Below are 24,838 nucleotides of genomic sequence, written 5' to 3'. Positions count from 1 at the left end.
CAATGCGGATGACTAGCACCAAGAAGTAAATTGTGGTAGCCTGAGAACTGATCAAGGAAGTTGTAAATAATGACTCGGTGTGGTAATAAAATTGGTTATTTCCTTGTGAAAAGCATTGCATATTGCCTCATTAAAAAAACATGAATAATTTAGATGTTCTTGTGTGTTTGTGTAATATGACTTGATTTGAATGTGAGATGCATGTTTTAAGCTACGTAGGTTTAAAAGTAATTGCAACTGTTTTCATGGATATATATTGTAGTTGTGCATAATTTTTAGGACGTCCACTACTAATTTAGTTGCCCAATTGTTGCTAGTTCCACAAAAATGCGGGATAGACTAAAGGGATCTTTGATACATGCCAAATATGTTGCATATGTGTTGTATTCATTGATGTCTAATCTTTGACAACCATTATGGTATGACTGAAACATTGCCTCACCAACTCTACAAATTAAGTTTGTTCTATATTTTTTGGGTTTTTATTTAACCCTACTGATTTCTTATGTTGTCCAAAAAGTTATTTTAAAAACTTGATACTTTACTGGCCACTATAGCCACTAAAGGCCATGTAGACTTTTATTCTTGAACTGATTTGGTGATAAATCATTTGATTTGGGCCACATGTCATCAGAACATTTTACTCACTTATAGCTTGGGTAGCTAAGTTAACACCTTTTCACTCAACAAGAATAAAATTATAACCACCACTTTGAAAATCATGTTGGATTCCATAATAATAAATAAATGTATAATTACCCTTGAAAATGTTTGTTATGACATCAGAAATTATTGCAAGGTCTAAGATGACAAAAGATACAAGTGTTATAGACATTTTTGGGCACTGTAACCCCAATCAAACATGTCTATAAACCAAGGGCTCCTAAGTCCCTAAAAGTGTTGTTCCATACCCTAAAAGAACAAGGGCAACTGATTACATCATCTCCCAGAAGTTCTCCATGAAAAACTGCTCAGAACTGGTCAAAACTGGACCATCTCACCTGCTCCATGGTCAAAGTGTGATGCATCCAACCTAATGCACATGGGAGGTGTGATGCATACTGAAAAGCCCTTCTATGGGGTGCGATGGGCGAGAGTGGACAAATGGAAGAGACAGTTTGCTAGGTGGATGATCATGGAATCTTCCAGAAACTTCTCCTGTGACACTTGCCTCTCTGAATTCGCCCAGGGATGAGTAAGAGATCATGAAATCTCCAAGTGGAATCAAGAACTATCAGAGAGAGGACACTAATCAGAATCCCAGAAGCTGACTCACCCCCCTGCAATCATCTATATATGGATCCCTCATCCCAGAGATCCAGAGGCTGGAATTTTGTATCTTGTAAGGAAGTGTTGTTGGTTTCTTGTTGGAATATCATAGTGTTGAGTGATCTAAGCTTTTCATGAGGTGAAAGAAGGGCTTTCATGCTGGAGGATGACGTTGGGTCAGAACAATTGGTTGTAATCCTCTTTGCTATTCTTGATTATTAATAAAGCTATTCAAGTTTTCCTCCACATTCTTGTATGTTTGATGATATATGCATTTGTGTGGTCAATGTATATCTGGTCCTATATTGTTTATGATTATAGATCCCTGTTCTTCGATAGTATTATGCTGCTTTGATTCCACAGGTGCTCTTTGAAGCCGGGTAGACGAAGGAGAAGTGGAAAAGATCTGTCAGAAGGGAGAGGAACCGAGCAAGGAACCAAGCGCAAGACTGAGGTTGGTGTCCTTCATTCCCCTCTTATCTACTTCTCATAAAGGAAAACGAAAGTAGTTTTAGTTTGTTTGTTTCTAAGATAGCTACCATTCTTAGTGGGACTAGCAGCTCCGAGTGGACACTAGATTTCCCGATAACAAAATGGCGACTCCATTGGGGAGTGAATAGATTGTTTGTTTTTCTATATTTGCTTGTTTTATAAACTTACAGATGGAGCCTGAAGTCAAGCCAGCTAGCCTTCTAACTGCATTTTCTATGCAAGTGCAAAGTAGATCAATGTTGCTTCAGTCTATCTCCGGGTTTTGTTTATAAACTGAACAATCAATTTGCAAACCTTCTAATTGCCCTAGTGGTGGCTGTAGTAACCTCATTAGATCAGCCCCTTTGATTTCTATTTACTGTACATCATTTGCTCCACCTAAATCCCTGAACTGAGCTGCAAACTATGACCAAGAGCCAAGTAAAGTCTCGTCCTGGTACCATCGCACCTTCTCTTCAAGGAAACTAGTATGCATCGCACCTCCCATGTGCAGTAGGTGGGATGCATCCCTATTTCCCAGTGTTACAGGTGCGATGATCAGAAAAGGCTAATTTTGCCTCCAGGTTTTGGTTTTTCTTCACTCTTGTCAGCTCTATTATGGAGTTTTTCTATCTGTGATCAGTATACCACTGTGGAACCCCCCTTCCTTTCCATCATTCTTCCTCCATTGTGCAAATAACTGTGAATTTTTTTTATGTATTTTCTGCCATTTTCAGTTCTCTTTTACAAAGTAGTAGCATAGTCAAACTGTTGTCTTTTGATTTGAAAGTGTCGCAAGTGTCGTTTTCAGTCAAAGAAAGGAATTCTATTATTCTTGATGGTGGATTATACAATTACTCTTGTATTTGATTTGAATTAATAGTTTTTCAAGTGTCGAAAGCATTTTTCAATTCAAAATAGTAAAGTGTCGTCATTATCTTCCTTTCGTTTTGAAGAGAAATTTGTTAGTACTGTCACTTTGAAAAGATAATTCAGATTTGTACTTAGCATTCTTCTTGTCATTCACACATTAAGAAAGCTGAAAACAAATACATGCATGTGCATTTGCATTTAGACTGCTTTTTGGCTTGATTTAGGACAGTGCATCTAGTGTGTGATCTCCGCTCTATGTTGAAAGAATACCGTCTCTCTTTCTTTAGTAGCTAGGATTTTCATTGCAAAAAGAAGATTAAACGATTGTTTATCATCTTAGATTGCATTTTAGGAATTGTACATCTACATCACGCGGTGAACTTGAAAGGAAAATTTCTTAAGAAAGATCAATTGTAAAATAAATTTAATGAACCTAAAAACGCTTTGGAACCTAACGCACAACATCTAGAAGTCTAGGCTAGAGACGTATTCCGGCGTCGTAAAGCCTGGTAACTGTCGCTTTCACTGTTGGTTAGGTGATTCCTCCTCTTTGAGATGACAAGTGCCAGTACGGACTTGTTCTCCCACGTACCTTCGAGTATATATTGGGAGACCACAATAGGCTATTTCCTTTATCCATAGGAAGCCATGTCTGCCGCCCTATCAATCGCAATGCACTGAACATAGCATTCAAGAAGATTGACTGCCATACCATAAAAAGTATTCTGCAGTTTTGTGATTGGTTTGGTAATCCCTCTGTCTAGATTTCCAGAGTAGTCTCTTTCATTCCTTTTTAGACTCCTTAAAGGAAAAGGTCCATCTGAGCACATCTCACTTCAGGCTCATTAAAAATCGCAGGCGACTAGAGTCATCTTTTGTTTTTTCTCGACTATTAAAAATTGAAAAAACAAGTTGTGTCGAAGCATCTAAAATTTATTTTAATCGGAATAATATCACCATTCCCGCGTTGGTCTTAGGTTGAGAAAAATGGAGTCCACCAACCAAGGAGTTCCCCTTGGAGGAAATCCTAGTCCTTTCTCCTCTTGGGGAGATGTTGGTGCACCTCATATGGCCACATTGTCACTTCCAGGATTGACGATTGGCTTTCCAATATGGCTCTTCTCGACCTCCGTCGTTCAGAATACCGTGATTCCTGAACAATCAAGTTAGAAACTAGATGATACTAGAGTTACCCCCCAATCTTCTACTTCATCCGATTCTCCCTCTCCTCCTTCCTATTCGATTGATAAAGCCAGTAAGGCCCAAAACCAAGTAACTAAGAAGAATAAGGAGGAGAAGAAGAAAGAGAAGAAGAAGAAGGAGCCAAAGGTGGAAAGGGGAAACCATGCATCATCTAGCGAAAATCCACACACTGCACCGTCCAGGCCTGAATCACCATGTTTCATTTGCAAAGGAGACCACTATCATTGAGATTGTCCTTGCATCCCTCGGATCTTAAGGGATTGGTCTCCCCGTTTCCACAATCCGGTGTCATCAACCTCTAACGATAATGTTGAGTGTACACCGTCAACTAGTGAAAATGAAGTCCCTGGACAAAAAGGAAAATGTAAATTCCCTTGTAGACCGTGTGAAGGCGATCATGCCCTCCATCGTTGTCCTTTCTTGGACAAAGCTAAAAGAGTTTTGGATGACCGTCCGGCTTCACCGTTACGGCTTCCTCCTGGATATAAGAAACTCTTGCCAAGTCCATCACTAGTTGAAAATCCGACCGACACGCCATTGTGGTCGGTCGAAGCATTTGTCTTTGAAGATAAACCCATTGAACCCATACCAGACGAAAGTCAAAAAGTTGAGGCGGCAGTCGACCCGGTCTTGTCTTCGAAAGGTCCATCTTCAGATGACACAATCACCGAAGAGAATGAGAACGACACCGTCCAAATTCTTTTCGTAAGCACAGACTCCGATGAACATGGAGGCAATCTACCCGTTCCTTTACCGCAGGAAGGAAGTTTGTCAGAGTCATATCTGGTCGTCTGTTCGGTCCCACCTCCAAGCAACCTAGTCGTTTCTTTCAATTGGAATCTACTAGGCAGACCCCGGGTACCGGCCAATGTACCATTCCGAATCATTGTACAACCTTACAAAATGATCATGGTCAGTACCATCATAGATGAAGGGGCTTCTGTGAGTATCCTTTCCTCAATTGCTTGGGAAGCGCTTGGCTCGCCATCGCTTCTGCCTGACATGAGAAATCTGACAAGCTTCGACAAAGGAACTAGTCGACCGTTAGGGATCCTTTCCAATGTGCCCATAACATTGAGAAGGAAAACCATTTACATGAATGTAATGGTAGTCCGAGGACCTCTAGGTTATAATATACTCCTTGGACGCAACTATATTTATAGCATGGGAGCCATTGTCTCCTCACTCTTTAGACTAATGTGTTTTCCGCATGAAGGCAGAGTGGTCAAGCTTGTAGACCAGCTGTCGTTTCCTGGCTCACACATAGCTAATAGTCAAATGCCATCCCTAAATGGTCTTTTCACACAAGGAATGTCTCATCAATCTCCAGTCCATCCACCTGATGAGCGCGAGTGATTCGGGAGGAAATGACTGAATCCCAGGGGGCATGCACCCTGGTCTGTTTCGGCAGGAAAACCTTGGGTATAAGGTAGGTTTCCGCGGAGGATATGTGACTAGTCTGACACACCCATCCATTTAAGAAAATGGGATTAGACTGGAATAAGATTCCTTCGTCAAGGTTAGAAGGTTGGGATTTAGAACCACCCTGGTCCAGATGGACTAAGCGAGGAAGTGTTTCTATCTGCGGTGTGGATGGAAACTAGCTTGCGAAAGCAGGAACTTCTATATGGTAACCTGGAAATTTTTCACTATACCTGGGGGCATGCAAACATTTTTGCATGCAAGTGAAGAGCTACCATTTATTTTCTTAGTTTGTAGATTCTCAAACCCTTTAAACTCGTAGGATTGGTCGTTCCTAACTTGCATAAAGAAAGTATCCGGGGCAAAGCTTTGAAAGGTGCAAGCTCCATAAAAGATGGCATTTTAGATGAGATATCCTTATTATAAGACTGGTACAAGAAATTTTTATGTGGATTTCAAGCTCGTTAAAAATTAAACATAAGAAATGAGCAAACGTTCTCCCAGAGTTTAAGCTCATTAAAAAATGAACCAATTTCCGGTAAATAACCATTGTGAATGCATTATTATCAGCTTTTGAGCCCTGGTCGTGTTCTCATCATCACCTCCACTCTGTTTTAGCCGATCATTCACCTCCATTTGATTTTTTACCCCTTTTTGAGGAACAACTGCGAAGAGTGATCTTGTTAGCCATCCTTGTGACACTGCCGTGATTGGAAAATTCCAAACCTTACCTGGAATCAGTTGCTACCTGAAATTATCACTCGTTCCTCAAAAGCGAGTCTCCTTTAAGCTCTTTTCACCTGACTCGTAAAATATGAAAAGATTTACGAGCGATTGGCCTCTCCAACTCGTTAAAGCGACCGAAAGTTCTATCTCTCCTCTAGATTTTAATCTTTTTGGACCTGAGGGATTATTACACAAAAAGATCGAGCACTTGTCTTGTTTGGCTCGTTAAAATTACCAAAAATTCATCCCTTTCATATTATTTTATACTTTTTCGGACTTAAGGGATTATATGACGAAAAAGGATTATTGGAGTTTCCTTTACGTCCCTTTCACACTCTCTAAAATTGAAAAGGACCAAGTTATATTTGTCGTTAAACTCGTTAAAACTGAATAGCGACAAACTTGTCCATACAGACAAGAACGAGTTTCAATGTCGCTAGGCTCGTTAAAATATAGCGACGGGTTTGCCTGAAGGGAAAATTATAGAACAAGCATATGTTATCCTCCTCAAGCTTGACAAAAATAAAGAGGTACTAGTCAGCAATGGCTGGGGAAAAATTGGGAAGAAAACTTGAAGAAATTTTATTGGTAGCAAGTCGCTCTTGAACATGACACTTTCACTCCGCATCCGAGTCGGGGTGGGTTATTCCGTTCACTGGTCATACCACCATTGGTCCATCACACCATCCACATTTGGGGTTAACGCTACCAATCCATCATGTCAGTGTAACCGGTATGTTCAAGAGAAGTCGCTCAGAGAATTCACTTGTGTCTTATCCACTGCAATACATTCATGCTCCATCCTTTCATGACCGCCACCCTGAACCCTGTATCATTAGATCGTTTTCACCTCCAAAATCATTTACTCCGTTCTGTGTCGTAGATGTGGGATTCATTAAGGCCCTCCTATGACGGGCCGCTTCTTGTTGACATCAGCTCATTATCCAAGAAGTCGACTTAGGAACAACCCTTTCAGTACTTTGAAGCTTGCATGCCTCAATGGCAAGTTTCTCACTTCCGGCGACAGGTTTACATCAATGGCCTTCGACCGAAAGATTTTGCGTGGTGTTCGACGCCAAGTCCCTTATTCACACCACGCGAATTGTACTGTAGTACCTTGAGGGTCATCATCATTATCGGTGATTCCTCTCACGCCTGTTAACAACTTACATTATTGGCTGGTAATCAAGCGATGTCTTTCCATGTTTGACTCCAGAACATCTTTCACATGGATCGACTTGTACTCTGAGTGAATATTGAACGAGTTTGAAGGCCCTGGATCTAGTTTCATCCATCCGGGCTGCGATATATTCAGGAAAATAAAGACATAAAATGTACATTGTTGTTGCACAAATGATCATCCGAATCAAAGGATGATGGCTCTATCAGAATCATCAGTCTCCCGCATAGACGGTTGTTTGTCTTATGTACATGAAAATGAATTTATAAAGCTGAGCATGGGAATTCCCGCCTCATCTAGATCATGAAAAATATTATGAAGATAATGTATTGTATTGTATCTTATTACAAGTCACCTTCCAGCTCGAAAAAACTTCGGATCCTCATGATAAAGCATTTCACCCAACATCAAAGATTAACGACCTCATGCTTTAGGGGGCAACTGTTATAGACATTTTTGGGCACTGCAACCCCAATCAAACATGTCTATAAACCAAGGGCTCCTAAGTCCTTAAAGTGTTGTTCCATACCCTAAAAGCATAAGGTCAGCTGATTACATCATCTCCCAGAAGTTCTCCATGAAAAACTGCTCAGAACTAGTCAAAACTGGACCATCTCACCTGCTCCATGTTCAAAGTGCGATGCATCCCACCTAATGCACACGGGAAGTGCGATGCATACTGAAAATCCCTTCTATGGGGTGCGATGGGCGAGAGTGGACAAATGGTAGAGACAGTTTGCGAGGTGGATGATCATGGAATCTTCCAGAAACTTCTCCTGTGACACTTGCCTCTCTAAATTCGCCCAAGGATGAGTAAGAGATCATCAAATCTCCAAGTGGAATCAAGAACTATTAGAGAGAGGACACTAATCAGAATCCCAGAAGCTGACTCACCCCCCTGCAATCATCTATATATGGATCCCTTATCCCAGAGATATAGAGGCTGGAATTTTGTATCTTGTAAGGAAGTGCTATTGGTTTCTTGTTGGAATATCATAGTGTTGGGTGATCTAAGATTTTCATGAGGTGAAAGAAGGGCTTTCATGCTGGAGGATGACGCTGGGTCAGAACAATTGGTTGTAATCCTCTTTACTATTCTTGATTATTAATAAAGCTATTCAAGTTTTCCTCCACATTCTTGTATGTTTGATGATATATGCATTTGTGTGGTCAATGTATACCTGGTCCTATATTTTTTATGATTGTAGATCCCTGTTCTTCGATAGTATTATGCTGCTTTGATTCCACAGGTGCTCTTTGAAGCTGGGTAGACGAAGGAGAAGCGACAAAGATCTGTCAGAAGGGAGAGGAACCGAGCAAGGAACCAAGCGCAAGACTGAGGTTGGTGTCCTTCATTCCCCTCTTATCTACTTCTCATAAAGGAAAATAAAAGTAGTTTTAGTTTATTTCTTTCTAAGATAGCTACCAGTCTTAGTGGGACTAGCAGCTCTGAGTGGACACTAGATTTCCCGATAACAACAAGGAAAAATGGAAAAACACTTGTCATATGAGTTTCATTCCATATGGCGAAAGTACATTTTAAACACAATATTTATTTTAATGGTGCAGGCACATCAACCCCATGCAATTAGTCAAATAAAATGTTTTCTCAGCTGAGACTGATATAGGGATATTTTGTTTGGGTTTAGGCTGATATAGGAATTATGTGAACATTGAAGAAATATGAATATGTGTTAAAAAATAACTAGTGAGATCAAGACCATGTATGTGTGAAATATAACAACAATGCAACAACTTCAGTAAGAATGATAATACACAAAATAGCTAACAAGTACGTTATTGATAATACACTATAGAATAGCTAACAAGTATATCAATTCTAGAGGAAGGTAGAAATTTTCTAGAAACTCATTGATCGAATGATTCCAAGACACCACATGAGCAGGTATTAGCAATTTAGTCTCATAATTTTAGCCATTATTTGAAATTGTTCTGCCCCAAGCATTCAAGTTTAACACATAGACTACCCAAACCTCTTGGACTACCCAAAGCTATTTGAGAGAAAAAAAAATAACAGTAGCAAGTATTTGAAAAAAATTTGCCACTATCATTCAAGTTATACCACTTAGACTAGCAAAACCTGCCAAGGAGCTTACAAATGTGAAGGTAACCAGAAAGTTGCATAACACACAAAAAGCTAGGATAATTTCCAAGCAAATGTCATAAAATAATGGGCAATGCAAAATAAAATACACAATATAATTCATTATATAATTGTTTAACACAAAATGAATTATGTAGAATTTAAATAAAATGCACCCATAACATATGCAAAAACCCTTTCAAACAAATATTTTTTCTAGCCTAATTTTCCTTAACAATCTACCAGGAGTTACTAGATAGTAAGAAACTCTAAAATTATTACATCACAATTCCTTGGAATAAATTACATATAGTCCAGGGAGAATCCTCTAGATTTTGTGTACAGAGCTCCTTAGAGAAAATCCCATACACAAGATAATATATTTGCGTCATGTCCTTTGAGGTGTATCTCTGATTTCTCCCTAAAACTAAATATTCCATCAAAAATTACAAAAAACACAAGTTAAATCCACTTGGACACCTAATAAACCAACCTCGATAGACTATCTGTAAATCAAATCTCCAAACAGTAACCCAAGGACCAGAGGAAACACAGAAGACATTCTTGTACTTTACAGGTTCAGTTGCATCTAAACCTCTGAAATCGACTACACATGCTAGAACCTAACATGAGGTGAACCCGAAATTCAACATGTTATCCCAAGTCAAATTAAACATTGAGTAACTAGTTGGTAGAAAAACATTGGATTAACTTTGAAGTTTTATGATACCCATGCAGAACAAAAGTATAAAATATATCAACATATAAATTAATACAATATTGTTGATTACATAAACTCAACACCCTGGGAAATAATTTTCATGTTAGCAACAATATGGCACACAAACAGATTATCCAATGGCTATTTTTATTGTCAATGCAATCCATCCAAACTCCTTACATTGGCAAATGCAATTCCCTGGTCAAAGAAATCAAGTCGATAGAAGTTATCTCTAAGATTGTTATCACCCTTACAATGTTATGAATATAATTCATAACAAGTAAATAAATGTAAATATTAAATAATCAAATATTGATTAGGTTAAATAGTCATTAAGTTAAGTGAAAAGGCATGTCTAAAGACATGCACAGTCACGAAAGGACACCTGCTTATGTTAATTTGGAATTTGCAACAAATGAAGATAATGTAGAAGAAGCCTATTTTGAGAAACAAGAATATGAACAATTTCATAACAATGAAGAAGATATTTTTGAAGATAATTATGAATATGACATATTTGAAAAAGTTGACCATGATGCAAAAGAGGTTATGTCAATTTTAGATTAAGATGAGAATGAAAATGATAAAGATGACATCCAAGATTAGGAGAAACCGTTAAGGAACATGATACAGACACTTCGATGGAGGTTGATAGGCCAAATCAATTGCAGAATACAAAAACCAGTAAGATTGAGGATCATGCTAATATTGAAACCGTTGACTAAAAGAATATTGGGCAACCAAGACAAATATCAGATTTGATGAGGGCTGAAATTGATCAGTGTAATGCAGAGAAGCATGCTGAAAATATTTCTTGCAAGAGCATTACGTTAGTAGAAAAGCAAGGAATTCCAGATTCCTCATTGGAGGAAGGTAATAAACATGGTGAAGGGAAACATTTCAATGAGGCATCACCTGAGAATCTTTCACATACCTGTGATGATAAGCAAGCAATAAATGGAGGTGTGGAAAGCATGCAGGACAGGGATAAAGATCTACAAGGAACTAGTATATCTTTACAAGGAAGGATCCGTGCACAGAAGGAAAATGGGCCAAAGACTGAAGGAAAGTGTTCAGCTGAGAATTTAATTAGAACTTGTAGTGGAAATCATTATATCCAAGCAAAGAGGAGGGCTACAAATTCTGCCAAGCGCGCCAGCGAGAAGAAGATGTGGAAAAAGGAGGAAGGCAGCAAGCCAGTTTTTGAAAACAAGTAGAATGAAGTGGAAAAGCCACATATTTCTGCAATTGCTGGGATGGAATTCTCTAGCATCCCAATGAATAAGAAATCAAAAGAGACAATTCCAAAAAGCCAGCTTATTTATCAGTCAGGGACATCTATGTGGCACTCCCAACTGTTCAATAGTGAAGAAGCCAAGGTGGATATCTTAAGAAACCGTGGAATTGAAAGAGAGACTGATTTTCCACAGTATCAATTCCACACACCTTTTGCTAAAACCAAAACTGCAAAAAATTTGATAAACAGTTCTCTTTTTTATCCCTCTAGCAAGAGGACTGGTACCTTGGGTGAGGCAGAAACTGCAATATGTCATCAATGTCAGAAGAATGACAAAGTGAAGTTAGTCCATTGTTTAAAATGCAAAGAAAAGCATTATTGTTTTTTCTTTTATTGCTAACTGGTACCCCGAATATGCAGAAGATGATAAGGAAAAGGCTTGCCCATTCTATCGTGGGAATTGCAGTTACAAGGCGTGTTCGCATGGGAATGACCAGGCACCAGTAGCGACGCTTGTGGGGAAGATAGTGGATCGGTTTTTCTCAGGCCCCTATTATGATTGTCCTAGAATTTTCATTTTAGACCTTGCGGAAATTTATATTAAGCTTTTGAGTAAAGGGGAGGACTTTGCGATTGTGTTTCTCGCGCATGATATTTACAATTTAATCAACTGTCAGAAGTCTCGTGCATTCTCTCTCTGTCATGACTATATTGTTGCAAGCATTTCCGACTACCTCTTCACAGACATGATGCATATGGTAATGGGCATGACTTATCAGTTGATAATGGCCGATGGCATTGGGTTGCTAAGAACTGCCATATTGCGCGAACCCCTACCCATTCAACTCTGAATCTGGTGTAAAAATAACCCATTAGTCCACTCATTGTCCCAACTGCAGTTTATAACGACCACCAGTTAGCGCTACATAATCGTTCCCTCCCCCGAAACTATCCGTCGACAATTTCTCTGCCTCCACAGTGCTAAAAGATGTGTTGTCCTCAACCGTCAAACAACGTGGCCCAAGCGGAAAAGTCAAAGAATGGATATGTCGGTTCATAAGCGGCTCATTGTTATTGTTACAAGAGAAAAGTATTTTGCTCAATGTCATGCCCCTTCGACCATCGGCAACCACCTTGGACACTCACTACTTCGCCCTCCTTCCTGTGCTACCATCCGTTGCCCCCTCTACACTGCCGTCACCTCTGTTGCATCCCTCATTGTCCACCCTCGATTCTACACCTCCACCATAGATAAAGTGTATGTCGCCTTCTCATCATGCACCAATGGTAGACCCGCCTTTAACCGCCCACGCCGCCTATTCCCTTGGTCACCCGTTGTTAACCACCTTCCACCCCCGGCTCATTTGCCAGATGCCTGGTCATTGCCGTTGCTTCCCTATCTCTGTTGCTCCGATTTCGACTAGCTACCAAACATTTTCTGGCCATCAAATAGTTGTGTCACCCACGGGAACTGTCGTATCTTTTTTATGTTTTTATTAATGAATTAATCCCTAAGTTACATACCTTATAAAAATAAGTTTTATATTAATTGTTAAAAAAAAAAATATTTATAGTTAAATTACAAACTACATTAACATAGTTTAATTAATTAATTAAATTATTATATCTATATATATATATATAAGAAAAAGGAAAAAAAATCGATAACCTGGGATTCAGATAGTGTTCCAGCGGATTATATACATCAAGATGATGGACACTAAATGAAGAAAATCCACAGCATTAAAGCTTTGAGGACAAAGCTTCCGAAGGAAGAGGCTATGTTATGAATATAATTCATAACAAGTAAATAAATGTAAATATTAAATAATCAAATATTGATTATGTTAAATATTCATTAAGTTAAATTAAAAGGCATGTCTAAAAGACATGCCCAGACATGAAAGGACATCTGCTTAAGTATATATATGCGGGTCCTCATTGTAACATTCATCACTTATACATTTATATATATAATAAATAATTATTATTATATACCTTTTGCATATTTTTACATTCAAGCCTACAAGCTATTGGATTAAGTGAAAAGGCATGTCTAAAAGACATGCCCAGTCGCGAAAGGACACCTGCTTAAGTATATATATGCGGGTCCTCATTGTAACATTCATCACTTATATCAATTCCTTGCCATTGTATTTTCAGTGAGGGGAATGTTAGAAGGTTGGTTCAACTCATCAATTTGAATACGAAAAATATTGAATTGCAAAAGGCAAAAAAACAGGGAGGCTAGTAGTCCCATAGACTATTTTTAGTCTCATGGATGTTAAAATATCATTCAGTTCAATTGAACATAAAATAGAAAGTGGGAGCTCTCGCGATTTTTTCTCAAAATGACGACAATGGGATTTGACTTGGGACCTAGGGTTTCACTTGGAGTTTTCATCTGCCCGAGTTCTAGTTAAGGACTCCCATGGGGTATGGGACTGGCTCCTCTGTGCACACTTGGTTACATTTGGGTTAGCGAGGAAAGACTTATTTTTTCGGTTTATTAAGGTGCCAACAATTATAGGTTTTGAGGGTTTATGCTTCCACCGGTCAGAGTTTTAAATTTTGCTTGAACCATTTCTTTACCACTTACCATAATAGTTTGATGGTGTTGCTCCCTTATTGGCTGAGGTTCTCGAGGTGCCCGTGGTAGTCTCGGTGGGGAAACGAGAGTTGTGTGAAGGGTTCCAAGGCAGTTTTTTACGGGGTTTGACCCGAGTATCTCATTGTTTCCCAAGACAAAGTTGTCTTTTTACCTCAGTTAAGATATGGTTTGCATGAATGGAGGAGGATTTTGAGGAGGAACTAGTTGATTACTCCTCAAACAGTCTTACACCTTTGGACATTTGGGTGGAGTCATGAGTTGGGCTTAGACTAGCATCACCCACTCCATAGGAACATTAGGTAAGTGATTTAGTGTCGGCTTTGGCTGATATGGAGGAGTCTTTGCAGGGCATAGGCCTCACTCAACTAGCCGCGGCGGTTTCTAAGGGGTTTATAAACCTTGGAGAAGGCACAAGCTCGCCCTTTCTTTCAATACCGTCACCATCGGAGCTGTTAATGTGGAATGAGAAAAACCACCATGTTGAGGTTTTTTCGAACAGTGAGGGTTTTCCGGTAGTATGGACCAAGGGTCTGGGACTTGGCTCAAATGATCATGTGGACCTTCAAGTGGCAGTGAACCTTCCCATTAGTAGGACAGAACTCTTCACGGGTGGTTTTTTGATCACACCACCAGGGAGCAGCACTCTTCCCTCTAGTTTTTTAATGGCACAGCAAACAAGGACACCGAGGTGGATGAGGCCCGCACCTCAGACTCGGATGATAACCCTCTGGGGGCCAAACGGTAGCAAGTTTCAGGCTTTGGCTCAAAGGAGAAGGTTGGCAAGAAATCAAAGTTGTCCAAATCAAAAGAGAGGGGTCGATTGCTTGTGTTTGGGGAAGGCGTAGGCATGGACAAAGCGGCTTTGACAGAAAGCACAGTGCTGGTGGGTAGGGTCCGAGGTAGGAACTACTCCCCGGGGCGTTTGAAGAGATGGACAATGGAGGTATGGGGTAATGTGTTGGAGCAGCTTCCTATGGTTTTGTCGATGTCCAGGGGCTGGTTCGCCCTTATCTTTTCAGAGCCAGAACAGGTTGATTGGGTGCTGACGCGCTATTGGCATCTTGAAATGATCCCCATCCTACTTAAATGTTGGTCACCTCTATTCAACCTGTAGAAGGAAAACCTGGGTGCGGGGCCGATATGGGTTTGTTTTCCGGGGCTCCCACTACAATTCTGGTCTGAAGACATTTTTTGGTGTATAGGTGATGACTTGGGCACTTACCTTGAACATGATAGATCATACCTGGACTCAGGCTGTCTGGCAATGGCCAGAATTCTAGTCCATCTGGATACCAGAGGAGGCCTGGTGGAGAGTTATCACTTTCAGATGGGCGACATTATTAGATGGCAGGAGCTGGATTATGAGGGCATTCCCTTCAGGTGCCAGAGATGCCATGAGGTTGGCCATCTTTACAAAACATGTCCCTTGGTAATAGGGAGAAGGTTGAGCCCTCCGAAATGTTTTGTCATGGCAAGCACACAAACAGAGCTAGGGATGGATGATCTCGCTATGCTTCAAGGCGGTTTGAGGTAGGGTCAGGGAGGGCCAAATTCTGTGCGGTCTGAGTTGAACTCCTAGACCATGAATTCCCCCATCACTAGAGCACGTGCCAGGGAGAACAATGTGTTATCAGGTACCTCTTCTTCTCCCCCCCATCCTCATTTTACAAATGATTGCATGTTATCTGTTTCTGCATCTTCAATTTGTATGTCAAATATTGTTTCTAAAACCAGTAAGCTGAGCCCCGTTATCTGCCCTATGGTCTCTGCCCCTGCGCCTCTCCTCAGTACCCCCTGCTCTATTGTCCAAAATGACCTTTCTCAAGACCCCTCTGGGGATTCAGCCTCTAGCACTTCCCATCGATATAACTTGCACTCCATTCCCCTCTCCCTCCATGCTTTCGGACTGGATGAGGATCCACACCCATCCCTTCCTCCCAAGGCCCCTTGGGGCAGACAATCTCATCTTTCAAAAGCTATCAAAAGGGCAAGCCTTGAGGTGGCTTCAGGTATCCAGTCTCCCATAGATTAGGTCCTTAGAGAAAAGGGGAACCCTGCAAAGGTTTCCCCATGAAAGGCATCTCCTTTAATTGTAGGGGTTTGTCCAGCCCAAATAAAAGTTTGGCACTGAGAAGACTATGTTTATCGGAAAAGTTGGATTTTCTCTTACTGCAAGAAACCCTCAATGATGGTCCCCTTGTAAATAAAGCCCTAAAATCCTTCCTGCCAGATTGGGATTTCTTCTTCTTGGATGTGAGAGGGAGGTCAGGGGGTTGTGCCCTTGGTTTCAATAATAAAACGATCAGGATCTCAAATGCCTAGGGAGGTAAGGGTTTTCTGGGAGCAGATTTCACCTCCATCTCGCTCAATATCCCCCTGAGGATTATTAACATCTATGGGTCGTGCCAGAATAGAGAGGTTTTCTGGGAGAATTTGCTCCAAGCGGATTTTATGCAAGGTGAGAACCTAATCATTGGTGGTGACCTCAATTTCTCACTCGGGCTCGCAGAATCATGGGGCCACAGAGCTCAGTCGGACGTTTTAATAGGGTTTTTTGAAAACTTGTTGGATGCCCATGACCTAATAAGCATTGATTCAGCTCGTATCATGCTGACCCAGTGGAATCGCAAAATGGGGGAGGATGCCCTAGCTCGAAGGCTTGACCAATTCCTAATCAAATCCCCATTACTAAATCGCCTTTCACACATTCGTCAATGGGTTGGTTCGGGGGGCTGCTCGGACCATTCACTAGTATTTCTAGAAATTGAGGATGCAAACCTAAAACCTGGATCCCCCTTTAAATTTAATGCTTCATGGTTAACCAAGGAGGAATTCCATGTTATTGTCAAGGATTTTTGGACTCACTGTAATCGGGATTCTGGTCCCCCTCCAGTGGTGGTCATCTCAAACAATCTAGCCTGCCTGAAGGAAAAAACTATCAGCTGGGCTAAAGCCAAGTAGAAAAGGGAGGGCGAGGAACTAATTAGGATTGAAAGCAAGTTAAAACATCTTGAATCATTGGGGTTGTCCAGCTTCACCTCCCTTCAAGGGAAAGAACATCTCATAAACCTAGAGAAAGAAAAGATCAGGTTGTTGTGAAGGAATGAGGAGACTTGGCGACTAAAAAGCAGAGCTTTATGGCTGAAGTCGGGTGATGAGAATACAAAAAAATTTCAACAGTTCGCCAGGGGTAGAAAAGCTATTAATACAATCTGGGAACTGAAAGACCATACTGGCAGAGAGGCCAGTTCTTTCACCCAGCTTGCTGACATGGGAGTTAGGCACTTCTCAAACATCTATAAGAACCCAAGGGGAACCAATATCACCGAAATCCTCCAGGTTGCGGAGGCTATGCCTAAGTTTGTTGAGGAAGAGGAAGAGGAGTCTCTAAATCAGCCTGTCACTTTGGGGGAATTGGAAGAAGCTATGAAAGGTTTCAGCAAAGACAAAATCCCAGGGCCTGATGGTTGGCCAATTGAATTCTACATTACCTTTTTTGAGCTCATTAGGCAGGACCTGCTGTTTTCCATTGAGGACTGTTGGATTTTGGGAAGGATGTCAGAGGCTTTCAATTCTACTTTCCTTTTCCCTCATCCCTAAGGTGGACAAGCCCCAAACTTTTGATGACTTTAGGCCCATCTCCCTCTGCAATTGTGTTTACAAGATCACCTCCAAAATCATTGCCCTTTGTATCAAGCCAATCCTCTCTAGGATGATCTCAAAGGAACAATTTGCCTTCCTCAGTCACCGTCAAATCCATGAAGCTATAGGCACTGCCCAAGAAGCGCTCCACTCGATTAAAACTCTTTCCAAAAAGGCTGCTATCCTCAAGATCAACCTATCCAAGGCTTTTGATCGTGTGAGTTGGTCCTATTTACAGCTCATGCTTACTCACCTCGGGTTCCCTCACCAGTTTATCAACTAGATTTTGTGCTGCTTCACCTCTGTGTCTTTCAGTGTTCTAATTAATGGGGCAGCTTCAACTTTCTTCCATGCTGAGAGAGGTCTCAGACAAGGTTGCCCCCTCTCTCCTTTGTTGTTTCTTTTGATTATGGAAGGCTTAAGTAGGTTATTAAAAAAGGCGAGATCAGATGGAAGCTTGGGAGGGGTTGCAATCACTGACATAATTGTTCTCTCACATCTTTTATTTGTAGATGATGTTCTTATTTTCTTAAATGGCTCTTTCTATGACTCCTCATGCTTCAAGTCCATACTATCTCTGTTTTGTAAAGCCACAGGTATGGAGCCGAATTATGACAAATCAACTATCATTTTTAATTCTTGTCTACAAAATGAATAAAGATATGCATCCCAACACTTTTCTTTCGTCAGGCAGGAGCTGGATTCGAGTCTGAAGTATCTGGGTTTCAAGCTTAAGCCAAACAATTACTGTATTGCTAATTGGTCATGGCTTTTAGCAAAAATTGAAAACCACATCAACATCTGGCAGCAGAAATGGCTCTCTCGTGTCGGTAGGCTCACCCTGATAAAATCAGTGTTAGAGGCAATCCCAGTATACTGGATGTCCCTGGCATGGATTCCTAAAGGCATTCTACATAGAATACAACAGATTTGTTGCAGATTTCTTTGGTGGGGCCAAAATGCGGGAAGAAATTTTTCTTGGGTAAAATGGGAAAGGATTTCCAAGCCCAAAAAATGGGGTGGGTGGGGGCTGAAGGAACCCCAGGATTTCGCAAAAGCCCTCGGGGCAAAGATGGGATGGAAAATAATAACCACAAACAGCCTGTGGAAGGAAGTTGTTTACAACAAATACATTTATCCCTTATCAATTGCTGACTGGATTCGCAGCCCCTGTCACTACATCATGGGTGCATCGAGCATTTGGAAAGCCATTACTCACTCCTTTGGCATTATAAAGGAAGGCCTAGCTTGGAAAGTTGGTGATGGTTCGAATATCAGAATTGGCTCAGATGCCTGGGCTGGAAGTGGGAATGCACACATCCTTCCTAGAGAAATGCGACAGGACTTGTTGGAGGTGGGATTCACATGGCTTGCTCACATTGCGATAGTGGGGCACCCTGCTTGGCCAAGTCTGCAGTGGCTGGCTTTCGAGAATTTGGGAATAGAGGGAAGATGGAACAGGGTTTGGTTGCAGTTTGTGGGGGATTTGGAGGAAGCCAACGTCCGGGTTTCTGACAGGGCAGATGAAATTATTTGGGCAAAGGCCCCCATAGGCAGATATTCCCCAAAAGCTGGCTTTGCATCGATCATGGAGGCTCGGTCGGCGGGTGAAAATTGCTGGTGGTGGTGGCATCTTTTGGAAGCTGAAGGCCCCCCACAAATCTCACCTCTTCATGTGGGGCATCCTCACAAACAAGATTCCCACTGAAATAAATTTGAGAAAACACATGCTTCATGGCCCCTCCCAGATCTGCCTATGTAATGCGGAGTCGAAGGATACTGACCACCTTTTCCTTCATTGTTCGGCTTCGTCTGAAATTTGGAATCACATAAACTTGACCCTCTCAATTAACACCCATTAGGCTGGTCAAAATATAAATGATGCTTGGCATGGTTGGTGGACGAGTGCTGCCACTCAGAAAATCAGAAACCTGCCTCTCATCGTTTGCTGGGGCATTTGGCTTATCAGAAATCACCAGATATTTCAAGAAAAGCCCATCCTCTGGGCAGTCTCATGCAATCATATGTTGGCCATTTACAATCTGATCCCTGAGGATCCGATTCAGCATTCCATCAGAATCATCAGCCTAGAGATCATAGACAGAAATCAGCCTTGGGCTTATTTTGATGGCTCGGCACAGCCTGAAGGCTGTGGTGGGGGGCTTGTTTTTCATTTAAATGACTCTATTTTTTTTCAAAATCAAAGTGGGTCTTGGGCGAGGAACAAATAACTATGCAGAATTAAACAACCTTAGGCACCTCCTCCTTTTCGCAAGAGAACAAAACTGCCACAGAATTCAGATTTTCGGGGACTCTCAGCTTATCATAAATTGGATCAATGGGATCTACCTCTGTCACTTGCACACACTCAGGGATCTGTTGGAGGATGCTTTATTTTTAAAATCTCAGTTTGAGTTTTTTGTCTGCTCTCATATATACAGGGAAAGGAATGAAGTCGTTGATCTTCTTTCCAAAGAGGTCGTGCAACTGACTAGAGGACACAGGTTGATTCATGAGTACAGGGATGGGGCTTTCTTCCAGATCTACCATCAGCCCTTCATTGAAGGGGTAGGAATCCATCAGGAATGATCTATGAGATCACTCTTTATGTTTTTTTACATTTTTGCAGTTTTCCAGTTTCTTTAAGCTTATCTAGTTTTTAGACTTATGGCCCTGGTTTGCCATTGTTTCTACTGTTTTTAAAAGGATGGTCTGTAAATATTTTTGCATATGACTCTTGGACTGTTAATCTCTGGATAGTAGTGAAAGCATTTTTCATATATGCTGGTATACAACATGTAATTTTCTTAAATCTTATTATGAAAATTACGCTTTTTCCTCCAAAAAAAACATTCATCACTTATACATTTATATATATAATGAATTATTATTATTAAATACCTCTGGAATATTTTTACATTCAAGAAAAACATTGGATTAACTTTGAAGTTTTATGATACCCATAGAAACCAAAAGAATAAAATATATCAACATATAAATTAATACAATATTGTTGATTACATTAACTCAGTGCCCTGGGAAATAATTTCCGAGGTAGCAACAATATGGCACACCAACAGATTATCCAATGGCTATTTCTCTTGTCAATGCAATCCATCCAAACTCCTTACATTGGCAAATGCAATGACCTGGTCAAAGAAATAAAGTCCATAGAAGTTATCTCTAAGATCGTTCTCACCCTTACAATTAGAATATTTCATTGCTTATTTCATATAAAGCTATGTTGCACTAAGTTTAGGGGACCAGGGATGAGAGCACAGGATTCAAGAATAGTTGAAAGGCATCCAAATTTATGGAGAATAAAACATGGAAATGAAAATTGTTGTTGGAATAAACTCATTCATAAACATACCATATAGTATGTTGCAATGGATAATATCTGTCAACATAGAGAGAGAATTGCATGGATAATATTTGTTAATGTATAAGAAATCATAAAATAATTATGAAAGAAACAAAGTTGGATTATGCGTGGAGAGAATAAACAACAGAGAGGGATTAAGGGCGTGTCCTGTTAAGATAATAAATAGAGCCGGATTAATTCAAGTAGGCCAAAGCACCAGAGAATCATAACATGATTGAGTACTGGATTGGATGCATGGACACCAGAGGAATGGAAACACTAGAAAGCCAGTGATATACGTGAAAGGTCACACATGGCGTTGATAAGAGTAGAGACAACACGTGGAGAGATGAAAGAAATAGAGCAAGTTTACGTGGACTTATACCTGACACTAATCACCTCAAATTAAATCCAATAATTGCAGAAGGCTCATCTGCAGTAACGGTCCAAAGTTAACATAAAAAAGGAAAGCCCCCTATACGCAAGTGAGCCCCCAAATCTGGATGGACTCCCCTGAAGCCCAGGGTTACTTCTTACAGGGAAAAGCCCTAGAACTTGTTATTCAAGAGAGGTCACGAAGTGAACCTTTTCTATTTCAACAGGGATTTTTCATTTAAATAAGTTGAGACTGTGATCGAATGGTCTGCATCGATGCCAGCTTTAACCACATGATTCCAACCTAACTTAACAATGCACACACAGTCATTGTGACACATTGAAAACCACAATGTTCAGAATATACAATGATGATATCTATACGAAGGTAAAATACCTCCCCTTCATGGTTGGAATCTTGGATTCCATTGTGTTTCATCCTGTTCCAAGGCCTTTCGCAAATCTGCTCAGAATTTGCCAGCAATGACTCCGTGAAAAACCAAAATATGGGTCAATGATACACATATTTCCTTGAATTAACACTTGTAATACATGTGAAATGCTCCACATGTAATACATGCATGGTTCTCCATGTTCGGTATTAAAAAATAATTAATCGATAATTTTATATAATATAATTTAAGTAAACATTAAATACATTTTTTGGAGACCACTTGTCGTGCCTACTAGTGATTAAATTTGAAGTGCAGGTCTTAATTTCAATTTCATTTAGAAGATCACACATTCAAGTCGCACTTCCATGATGAAAAGCATAAAAAAAAGAGCAATTCAATTGACAATAGTAAATTTACTTCAAATTTCTTTTTATTTTTTCACAAACAAAAAGATACTACTATGTCAAAGGCTGCATTAGTAAATGCATTACTCTTACACATGTGTGATTGAGAAATGTAACCACATAAGATCATATTGTAGAGGCCTTGAACTCAGCAACAATTGAACCAACTATAGGGACACAATCATAATTGGGAAACTGCATATGAGTACAAAAAATAAACATCTAGAAATAATTACATCTGAATGAAATTGAAATAAAAATTATATATATATGAAGAAACAAAAATACTTATATTAAAAGTATATGGAAGGTCTCATTTATAAAATTAAAAATAAATTCTAGCTTCTTTAGGAAGTATCAGTGTAATTCTAGCTTATAAACTTCAGATTTGACCAAATCACTATTTTATTGTCTTTTAAAACTCTTTTGAAAGTCGACACTTCCAATATTTGCACATCTCAAATTATTGGAACTACAGTCCCTCGACTTGGCCGCAAAATTGATCTAAGATAGCTTCTTCTTTTAGTTATAAAACTTTGATAGTTGTGGTCCTCCAGCTTAAGATATCTTGTGCAATATCCTGCAATGATTACATTCAATATGTGTAAGAAAAAATTCACATGCAAACTTGAAAAATATGGTTATGCTTTCATTTACAAAAGTCAAATGATATAAAACTAAAAAAATTCACTTACCAAAATGGTTCATTCAAGTGCTTGATAGAGTAAGACAATGATGGTAATAAACACTGAAACTTAGTAGTTCTTTCAATCTATTTTCATAGTGGAAGAGGTTTTCGAGTTTTCATCTCTTTCCATTCGCATAAATAGCATTCCAATCTACCTCATTTAGAGCATGAGGTGCATTAAGAGAGATAAACCTTAACATATCCAATGTTTTTAAAGAAAGTCTTGACCTATCCTCATTTTTTATCCGATTTAATTTTGAAAAACCTCTTTCAAAAACTGTTGTACTAGACGGAATAACAAGAATTGCTTGTCATAGCTGCATTAAGCATGGAAATCCTTCAAACCATTCAATTTCACTTCCACATAGATCACATGCTCCAAACATATGCTTTTTTGGGTAAGATTTATACATAGTACATATAAATTCATCCATTTCACCCATACATTTAATGTTGTCCACAACAAGCAAGCCTCTAGCACTAAATTTTTCACATAAACATGTCAACCATCTTCTTGTTTGAGAGTCTTTGTCATCCATATCCTCATAATAATTACGAGGACTAAAAAACTTAGCTGCATTAAAAATAGGTAAATCTGTGAACCTTGCATTTAGAGAGTCAATCACTTTCATTACAAAAGCCTTTCCTAGCATAATGCAGTGATCTAGTGTCCCTGATCTTTGTGACTTCGGCAAACTCTCAAACCTCAATTCATGTACATGTACTATACCTGTGCAATCTGCAAACTCAAAAGTTCCTTGTTGTGTTTTACTTAAAAATGATGATGTGTGCATTGCACCTGCCCCAAATGTGCCTCTTAGAAATTGCTTATGAAGCAAGCTAATAGTGATATCCAAAGTTGTTCCAATAGATGTAATGTCAACATGATCTTCTTGAAACTTTTTTTTCAGCTTATTTAACTCAATAAGCACATCTGCAAGTAAGGCGGTGCAAAATTGAACTTGAAATATTGTAGCCATCTCATACATTTTTTTCTCCACTAACTCCCAATCTCTTAACGAAGCAGGCATGAGCTTAACGAGTCTTTCCATGACCTTTCCTCTAGAAAGCCATATAATATGATGAATTTGTAACACTTCTAGCCTTGTGATTTGAAATGACTCCATTGGCTCTTTCAATTCTCCATGTCTTTTAGTACATTTCCCTAACCATGAATAGATCTTGTTTGCAAACTTATTAATAGCTTGCAACTCTTCAAAATAAGATGAAGCATAATTAATTGCTAATGCTTCTCGATGAGCTATATAGTGGATATCTACTAAATGAGGGGCATGTCGACGAAACTTAGTAGATAAACCTTCACGAATACCCCTCATGGATGATGCTCCATCAGATCCAAATCCAACTAACTTTGTCATGGATAGATTCATGTCTGCTAAAAGAGATGTCACAGCATCATACATAGACTGTGATGTTCCATCCCTAATTTGTAGCAATTGTATGAATTTTGTAGCACATGGACCTCTTCCTTCATTGGTCAAATATGTAATATAAACAATCAAATGTTGCACCATAGTTCGATCAGTGCTTTCATCAACTAAAAGTGAGTAATATGGACTTTGGAAAATCTCATCTTTTAATTTTTTCCAATATACCTCCTTAGCAGCTTCTAGAAAGTCTTTTCTAGATGTTGTATTTGTATATGCAGAGTATTCATCTGTTAGAGGCATGTGAGGAGTATTTTTATACATATTCAAGTCACAAATTGGCTTATATGCTTCCAAAGGTAAATCAAGTATTGCAACAAAATACATGTTCTCAATAACTGATATAATTCTCTCTTTCTAAGCATCAACCATTAGTTCTACATGTTTTGTAATTGGAAGAGTACTCCGTTTACTTTCTCCCTCTACAAGTTGCAAAGCAAATTTATGAGCCTCTGATGTTGCATGGATGTTTAAAGCACTAACTTGAAGGGTTGTGCTTCCATCTTTAGCAAATGGAGTTCCTCTTTTAAATTTTACACACCATGAACATTTTATCCTTTCAACACCATTAAAATCTTTTACAGCATAAGCCCATGGAAATTTCAGCTTCCATTTGGACTTGAATGTTCTTTTGTACCTCTTGGATGTTGGTTCCTCTTCAAGAAGTTCTGCACTATCTGATTCATGGTCCTCATCCACATGATC

The 24,838-nt window shown here is 39.6% G+C and overlaps 1 protein-coding gene across 1 annotated transcript; it reads right to left on the bottom strand.

Moving 5' to 3' along the window:
• Nucleotides 1-22,996: 22,996 nt before the first annotated feature.
• On the bottom strand, nucleotides 22,997-24,109 carry LOC149248439 (uncharacterized). The gene has a single exon (XM_089449951.1). The coding sequence runs from the start codon at nucleotides 24,107-24,109 to the stop codon at nucleotides 22,997-22,999; it is 1,113 nt and encodes a 370-aa protein (XP_089306077.1).
• Between the last annotated feature and the right edge of the window lie 729 nt (nucleotides 24,110-24,838).

The sequence above is a fragment of the Pinus tabuliformis genome, chromosome 7 (genome assembly GCF_031772625.1).
Source record: "Pinus tabuliformis cultivar Carrire ecotype Pingquan chromosome 7, CPIR1, whole genome shotgun sequence".
Taxonomy (NCBI): domain Eukaryota; kingdom Viridiplantae; phylum Streptophyta; class Pinopsida; order Pinales; family Pinaceae; genus Pinus; species Pinus tabuliformis.
This window is presented reverse-complemented; position numbering and strand designations above follow the sequence as displayed.